Source organism: Etheostoma spectabile, chromosome 15, assembly GCF_008692095.1.
Source record: "Etheostoma spectabile isolate EspeVRDwgs_2016 chromosome 15, UIUC_Espe_1.0, whole genome shotgun sequence".
Taxonomy (NCBI): Eukaryota; Metazoa; Chordata; class Actinopteri; order Perciformes; family Percidae; genus Etheostoma; species Etheostoma spectabile.
Genome location: NC_045747.1, coordinates 6,781,079 through 6,790,219, shown reverse-complemented (window position 1 = coordinate 6,790,219; position 9,141 = coordinate 6,781,079). Strand labels below are relative to the sequence as shown.

General features: G+C 36.2%; 1 protein-coding gene across 1 annotated transcript; it reads right to left on the bottom strand.

Annotated features, from left to right (window-relative positions):
• Window positions 1-2,293: 2,293 nt before the first annotated feature.
• LOC116703617 (cd7 antigen-like) lies at window positions 2,294-5,845 on the bottom strand. Its single transcript, XM_032538460.1, has 4 exons — window positions 5,709-5,845; window positions 4,424-4,777; window positions 4,219-4,325; window positions 2,294-2,881 (listed from the first exon to the last, which is right to left on the bottom strand). The coding sequence occupies exons 1-4, from the start codon at window positions 5,833-5,835 to the stop codon at window positions 2,669-2,671; spliced, it is 801 nt and encodes a 266-aa protein (XP_032394351.1). The 5' UTR covers window positions 5,836-5,845; the 3' UTR covers window positions 2,294-2,668.
• Window positions 5,846-9,141: the final 3,296 nt, after the last annotated feature.

Below are 9,141 nucleotides of genomic sequence, written 5' to 3'. Positions count from 1 at the left end.
TGGCTTTGGCCCTGTGTATCCTCAACATATTTCCCAGAAGTCAAGATCATAAACATATCAGAGTAATACAAAATAATGAAAACAAATACTTGAATCAAAAGAAGCGCCAATAATGTAATGTGAACACTTTTTGTAGTGGTTTTTTGTCTCATTCATACACTTCAGAGATTTTTGATAGCATCGGTTCAGAGTGAATTAAATTTGAAATACGAGTGTTGTTGAAAACAAAGATTGATATAAAGGTAAATTTACATCTGTTGTATTTGAGTGTTTGCACAAGGCTGCTTGTACTGTATGTTGTATGAATGAATGTTTAGTGTGTAAGGTGAATATATGAACGAGAGCTCGTGATTACAGCGGGGAAAAATCCGCCTTGTTTCTTTTCAATTTAGTATACTTTTGTTGTTGATTTGTTTTTCTGTTTTGCTTGTCAAAAATATATTCTGATGTTAATTGTTACTAGCCTCTAGCGTTGCACTGAGTGTCGGCCTCGCCCCTCATCCAGCTAAAAAAACAACATGATACAAGTACTGAGGGGAGACGGGGACAGTTCATGTGTAAATGTTTACTCAAGGACTAAAATAAGTGTGTTTTTAAAATGTAATGTTTATCTACCTTAGTGGCTTCTATTGTGGAATAATCCAAGAAAGTATGGATCATAATTGAGTATTGCACCATTTTTCGGACTATAAACCTGTGGGGGGAAAGAAAACTGAAGAAAAGAAAAATCACATATGTATAAAACAAATGCCGCAAAAAAAGTATTTTGCAGACCTGTGGCCATAGATTGGGGTAGAAGGACTTCAGCTCTCCAGAATTTGAGCAACGGAGAGAGTGAAGGACGAGACATCAGACTGAGCCTTGGCTTCTACGGCTCACTTCAGCGGTGCCTACCTTTTTGGTTTGTTAGCTTTCGTTCTGTTTTCACTTATGTTCCATTCACTCATGTTATCATTTGTTTTCCTGCAAGGCCACTGATGGTTTACAAACACTTTGTTTTTTTTTCTGGAGTTCAAAACTAAATCAGCAACACAAAGGAATTAAACTATGGGAATGTTGGAAAAATTAAAAAAAAAAAAAAAAAAAAAAAAAAAAAAAAAAGACAAAAATGCTTCCATTACAAAAAAAAACACACAACACTTTAAAGAATGAAGATTTATTGTGCTACTTTCAGAACTCTGGGATTGAACAGTGTTGTCTTGTTCTGTTTAACCTTCTTTGTTCTGTGTTAATGTTGATTTCATGGACTATCTGAAGACTGTATGTTTTGTGTTGATTATATATTTTTCCTTTATATAAAAAAAGAAAAAAAGACATAATTGCTCACTATCTTGCACACACGAAAAAGTGGATCTTGTCTCAGGAAGGCCAGGGTTCCAGAGTACCAACTCCACGCCATTTTAATGTACATTTTTATGATTATGAGTTAAAAAGAAAAAAAAAAAGGATGATTTAAAAGAAACAATTCTAAGCACTGAAAGTTATGGATTTCAGAAGAAGAGAAAATACCTTGTTTCTAAATCCGTAGCAGTTACATAATAACCAAATAATGGACTTTAAATGAAAGTGAGTGCTTTATATATAAATCTATATATTAAAATTGCTTTACATTTAATAACAAAAAAGGTCAATGATTTTGATTGTTAAAAAAAGAAAGACGGTGAATAACATGCAAAATGCTGTATGTTTGAATCTTTATTGTGTTTTCTTAATGAGGTCCCGTCCTGACTGAATCAGGAACATTGTGCATTACTCTTTCTTTCCTCTCTCTCTCTCTCTCTCTCTCTCTCTCTCTCTCTCTCTCTCTCTCTCTCTCATTCTCCCACAGCGGGTATGATTAAAAGATAAATCAGACTTTAGTGGAACATTTTTCACATTTTTGGAGGATGTTTGTAAAACATGAGCTGGTTGTAAAGGATCCTGAAACTATGCACAAGTGTTTGGGGGGGGGTTGAGGATTTTATGGCCTACTTCTAAGTGGCTGATCTAATGCAGGGGTTTTTGGGATCCAATGTGTTTTATTTGTTTTGGTTTTAAGGGAGTGGAGGGGGGGGGGGGGGGGGGGGGGGGGAGAGGTGATTCATGTCAAGCCCTCCGCCTCCAGCTTCCTTCCCCTGGTTCAGATTGACCTAGCGCTACATCGCCATGCTGTGTATTCCTAAAACCAATGAGCGTCTCACTCTTTAGCACTGTGGGATTCTAGCCTGTCACCCTCAAGGGTTTTTTTCTCAGTTATGTTTTTTTTTTAGGGTGGGGTGGGTGGTATGTGATTAGGGCTGCTTTTTCTTTTCTCTTTTTTTTTTTTGCCTTTTTGTTTTTGAAATATATTAAGTAAAAATGTCTGTACTGAGATTTAATGAAAAGTCAGTGGCTTGTAATGTTTTATTTTTTTTTCTCTGTATATCTTTCTCCTCATAGAATGTGATTGTTACATGACATGCACCGAAACAAATGTTTTCATGAACTATGGAGCTTCTTTCAATATTAATAAAATAGCTTCTTTTTTTTTCTTGGCTGTTAAAAATGTGCCATTTGGTGTTTGTCTCTGTGGCTTTTTTTATGTCCTGGATGAGAAGTCAGCTCTTGCTCTCATCTTATATTGCTGCAGTAGAGCTGGTGTCTTCCTGTAAACGTTCTCTGTGCCGTTAGTGCGATGCCGGAAGGCACATCAGACTCTGAGGGCGAGCTGTCTGGGGCAGGCGTAATAGTTGTCCTGTGGTTGTCGGATGTTGGGGTTAGCGTAGACTGGGAAGTTGACTTCCTCCAGGTGTGACGGGGCCTCGGGGTTATTTTGGTGGATTCCGGCACTCTGCTGCTTCCTGGTCATTTCCTCATATATAGGAACCGGAGGTTGTGGCCTGTGACGATGCCTCGCCTTCACCTACAACACATTATTTTTTCCGTCATTTTGAAATATATTTATGTACGGAGTATCAGATAGTGTTTAAACTTAATATTTACTCTTTGCATCAAGTCCTTAAGTTCCAGTTTGTATTTATTTTCAATTTTGATGTTAATACGTAAATCTGCTTTTCAATCAATTAATCTTTTAGTCTATAAAATGTCAGGAAGGTGTGAAAAAAAAGGTCCATTATGGTTTCCCAGAGTCCAACGGAACTAGTTCTGTTAAAGATGAAAACAAAAGATACTCAGTTTGTCATCATTTAGTTATTCTAAAAGTAAGATCACTGTAAACTGGAACCATATTTGCTTTCGCAATCACTTACCGCAAATGATTAATAAATAGTTGCAGATTAGCTTTCTGTTGGTCTTTGTGCATGTTAAATAGAGTAATGCCACTGAGATTGTATCCCTGCACACGAGCAACTTTCTCCTTTCAGATGAGAAAAAAACGCAATTACTTTAAACTGAACAAAAAAATATCTTGTCTGCTGTGTTCCAGGTCAACCTTACTTTTGGTTTAGAATTATTAATAACTATTTATACAATTTTGTAACTTAATGATTACTCTAAATTTGATGACAAACAACAAAACAAAATGAGAAAAGGGAAAACACATTTGTGGGCTGGAATGTAACTAAAAATTCTAAACATGTCTTGTGGACGCATCTGGTACCCGGCTGGGGATTTTACACCTTGTTCTAAGCAATAGTAAGATATACAGTACACTGAGCAGTAAAGGTAAGGCTTGTCGAGGCACAGTCAGCAGAATAACACACAATAGAGAGAGTAGACAGAATAATATGAACACTTTACAACCCCAAATCTCTGCAATAAACACAGATCACAACCTTTTTACTACAAGATGTTTTGATTGACAATGGTAATTTTTGAGGCTGTAGTTTGTTACAGTTAAATATCACACTATATGTCTGTCAAGTTAGTAATCTTGGGGGTCCACATCTAATTACTATTTTACCTTTTGGATAATTCACATTGATTTGAAGATATTTCCATTTGCCGCTTGATATAATGCCACATGTGTTATGAGTCGTGCACCAACAATTTAATCAGTAATCATCAGGCCTCTTTTTTTTTTGCATAGCTTGCCTTGAAAACTCACTGAAACAGATGTTTGTCAGGCTTCTATTCAAGCTGACACATTAATTGGTATTTAACTTAATATGTCTTGTGTTGCTGTCTGAATAGCTGGTCTGTCAGTCAGAAGTACTATCAAACAGGAGCACTCTTGCTTTACAACATAACAATCCCAATCTGCAGCCTGCTCCGTAAAATATAAGTTGATATGATACTCACACATTTCTCTATGGCCAGCCAGCTGAGTGTGAGTAGAAGAAGTCCTGTTATTGTAAAGATGGTCAAGAGCAGAGGAGAGTAACTGGTAGAGCACTGGCATGACCTCCCTGCACCACAAACACACACCAATACACATCAAAATCTGCACAGAGTTACCTGGATTTAACTGTAGCAAAGTGTATTGTGAGGTGTTTGAACCACATACCTGTCCCTTCAACCAACAAGAACACCTTTTGAGCACTGAGGATGATCTGATTAGAGCGGTTCTCTCTGTAACTCAGCTCCCACATATAGAGTCCTGTGTCTCTGCACTGTAAATGGGACATGGTCACATTGACCTGCAGGGAGTCCAGACCTCCACAGATCTGCAGCCGCCCTCTGTGTTCCGGGTCGACCCTCAGCTTGCCGCCCTCGGCCACTGACAGCAGGGTGGTCTGGCTCTGAGCACTGCGGTGGTACAGGTGGAGGGCCGTCAGGCTGCTATGCTCCAGCTGAGGGGAACAGGAAAGCTCCAGTGACTGGGTCTCTGTCAGCTGCCTAAAGATCAACTCTGTGTAGGCTGGAAGAGAAAAAAAAAACTTATTTCAAGTTTTAGTAGAAATACACAGTTAATGCCTTCAGTCATGCTAGCAGCATAGTGATGGATGGCGGTGTTGGTCAATCCACCACCATGCTTCAGACTGAAATACCTCAACAACTACTGTATGGATTAGAAGAACATTTTGTACATGGTCCCCAGAGGATGAATCCTACGGACCTTGGTGACCCTTAACTGTTACGAACCTTAGGTTTTATGCCTAGGGGAAGCTAGGAAGTAACGTAAATCGTATACTCAAACCAACAAAGGAGAGATGAACATTTTATATTTTTTAGTAATTTTAATAAAGAGACACCTTGAGGTTCACAATTGTGGTTTTAAGTGATATGTCAATAAGTCTACTGCTTTGCTCCAGACTATTGGATGGATTGCCATGACATTTTGTCTGCATATTCATGGGTGTATTGTAATAATTTGATCCCCTGACTTTTCCCTCTAGCACATGGTGAGAACATGCAAACCGCCTTCAGTCAGCCTGGGGGGGGGGGACCCCGGAACCTTCAAGCTGTGTGACGACAATAATAATGACTGCATCACCAAAACCACATTTCCATTTGTCCAATACTAATAGCAAAACTAATAATTATTTAGTGAAGAGTGTCAAAACAACCACAACATTTAAATTCCATTAATTTGCTAATGTTAACATGCTAAACTATGATGGTTGACATGGTTAACATTATACCTGCCAAACATCAGCGTGGTAGCATTATCCCTGTGATCATTGTTTGCATTTAGCTGGACAGGCTCACAGAGTAGCTGTGACCGCAGCCACACAACTGCAGTCTGATATACCTCCTGGTAAATTCAAACAAATATAGATGTATATACGTTAATGTCAGGATCAAGAAGTAACAAAGTTAGTAGTAATTAAAATGTGAATTCCTCTTACCTTCAAAAACCTGAATGAACATTAGAATACGTGCCAAGCTCGCCTTCATGGCCTTTTCAGTTGTAAACATGCAAAGGAATAACAAAACTAAGTCATGTTGTACTCCTCCTATTTCCTTTAGTCTCATGTGAGACTTTGTGGACAGCCTCACTATTGTTCTACACCTCAAAGCAGGAAGAGGACTTCAAGACAAGAACTGCTGTAACTACATTATGATGTTAACATTGGTCTTCAACACGCTTTTATTTTTTAAATATTTCTCAGAGTCAGACTTTAAACCCTTAGTCACTGGGCGCACAACTCTTATGTATAAAAAGGAAAAAAAGTGTAAATACTTGTAAATAATGTAAAAAATATTCCACCACCAGCGGACTTTAATATCATTTTGTATTGAGTGCTAATTGTTACATAGTCTGATGAAGTGAAATGAATTGTGCAAAATATTTGAGCAATAACTCTTGTCTGCCTCCAGCAAACACGTTTTGATATTATCAATTAAGAAAAGAGTATATAAGAACATCACAGTCAAGCTGTGTCCCATGATATGTCAGGTGTGTACAAGATCAGTGTGAAAGGGCAGTTCAGAGGCAGGAAGCAGAGGGAGGATTGTGTTCCTATCCAATTCTTCTGTGCAAATTTCAGTATCCTACTACTTCTGCATGCTTTCAGCTACAAAAAACATTCAAATATCAAAATGTACAGCTATTTCTGCTTGTATTAACTTTTTCCTATTATTCCATTTTACCAGCATTTATAGTTTTTAAAACATTAAGCTTCTTTTTTTCTTTTTTTTCTTCTTTTTTTAAGTTGAAAAGTCAATATAGCAATCTTTAAATCCTCTACAGGCTTCTTCCACTTCTAAATGTGACTGCTCCCGCATCCTTTTCAGACCTACAGACCTACAGACTACAACAATTTACAAAACCTTCAGCTATTAGAAAATGATTCGGCTTTTTGATGTCTTTTAGAGGTTTCATGTTATCACTGTTTAAGTGTAGTGCTTCTTTACGTTCTTTCTGCCTTTTTAAGGGCTGCTCAGTGTGGGTGATGTCAGTGCCGAGGAGAGAGAACACAGTCTAAAAACGTTCTCTTTAACTTGCTCCCACGGCCACAGTTCTTACTTCTCATACACCACTTACACGTCAAAACATATAATCAGCCCACATGCTCATTTAAGCAACAGGACATTTGGCTCAGTGTGCCTCCAAAGTACAAGAGCCACAAGCATTCCTTCATCGACAGCCATTCTTAAACAACCTCAACACTTCTGGATGAAAACACAGAGTACCATTTTTTCAAAATCCTGATTTTTTAACTTTATCCACCCTCATTATATATAAATATATATATATATATATATACCGTATATGTAACATAAGTTATAAGTTCTTTTGTGGCACAGAGCAACAGTAAACCAGCAAGTAGCCACTGCAGACTCTGGCCCAGGTTTCATATCCAGTCGACGCTGTCCCTTTTCATGACGTTTTTTTTTGACATACATACTATTATTTTTTATCACTTTTTTCAACTTGCTCTACTTTTCATGATGGTTTTTTTTTGACACACTATACTTAGATTTCTTTTGAGATGCCATACTATGACTTTTCACTGGCTTTTTTCAACCTACTATACTATGACTTTTCGATACACCAGGATTTTTTTTTTAAATTTTATACAATTACTTTTTTTGACATACTATACTGTGACAATTGTCGACATTCTGTATCATGACTATCATTGCAGACTCTTACCCAGGTTTGATTAATGTTTTTTTCAACATACAACACTATGACCTTTTTTTGACATACCACACTATGACTTTTTTCTAATTTTTTTGACATGTGATACTAAGACTTTTTTGTCACTTTTTTCGTCATACTGTGGCTTTTTTTTTTATAAATATTTGACATACTATACTATGGCTGTTTTTTTCCAATGTACTATACTATGAATTTTTCTGTTAATTTTTTCGACATACTATACTGTGGCCTTTTTATCAATATTTTCGACCTATAATACTATGATTTTTTTTAAACATTCTATATTATGACTTTTTTTATACATGCCTTTTTTATCACTTTTTTTGACAAACATACTAATAATTTCATATCACTTTTTTCAACATGCTATACTATCACTTCTTATAATTTCAATATACTTCAACTTCAATATACTATGATTATAATATACTATGATTTTTTTCAACGTTCTATTCTATGACTTTTTTAATATACTATATTACGATTGTCTTTAAAATTCTATACTATGACATTTCAACATACTATATTTTGACTTTTTTGACATACAATTCTATGACTTTTTATTGGCTTTTTTCAACATACTGTGCTATGACTGTTTTCAACATAAATACTTTGGTGGCAGAGTAAATGAGCAAATAGTCTCTTCAGACTCTAAGCCAAATGTACCTTTTCATGACGTATTTTTCAACGTTCAATATTATGACTCTTTTCAACATACTACAATTTGACATTTTTGACATACTATGCTATTACTGTTTTCAACGTAAATTCTTCGGTGGTACACCGGCTGAGTGGTTAGCCCTGCTGCCAACATAGGCTAACCACTGTTCCTTTTTTCTCCCATCTACACCACACACTTTCTGTTTATCTTTATTATCGGTATTTATACTATTTTATTACAAGTACTTGCTTTCAATATTTATGGTCAAAGGTTAATATAATTTATGTTATGCTACCGACTCTTGCTTTATTACTCTAATTACACATTCAATTTCATTTTAACATCACTTACACCGCAATATTGTTTCTTGCATCATGGCAACCGCACTTTAAAATACCTTTATTTGACGCCATTTTGCTTACTTTCAGTCTACCATATAATCATTGTGTATTGTTTTGCTTGTATTTCTTGTGTTTACTTGATTGTGTGTTTTTGGTTTTTTTTGCTGTTATTGAAGAAAATGCTGCGGCTGTAATATGGAAATTTCCCCCTTGTAGGATGAATAAAGTATAATCTAATCTAATCTAATCTAATAGGCAACCAACAAGTAGTCATTGCAGACTCTGACCCATGTTCCTACCAACCCATGTACCCAGTTCAGGCTGGCTCTTTCATGATGTTTTGTGACATACAATACTATGACATACAATCAACATACTATACTATGACCTTTTTCAACATACATACTATTCATTTTTTTATCACTTTTTTCAACATGCTATACTATAGTATGAATATGCTATATTCAGATTTTTTTAAATATTCTATACTTTGACATTTTTGACACATTATACTATCAATTTTGATCACTTTCACTTACTATACCATGCCAATTGTGAGTGCATTTTTAAAACTGATGCATCTGGTGAAATCTCCCTCAACTTCACCAGATTTTTTCCCCCCTGGGTCTCAGAGAGTGTGTGTCCAATTGTAGACTGATTAGTTGCTAATT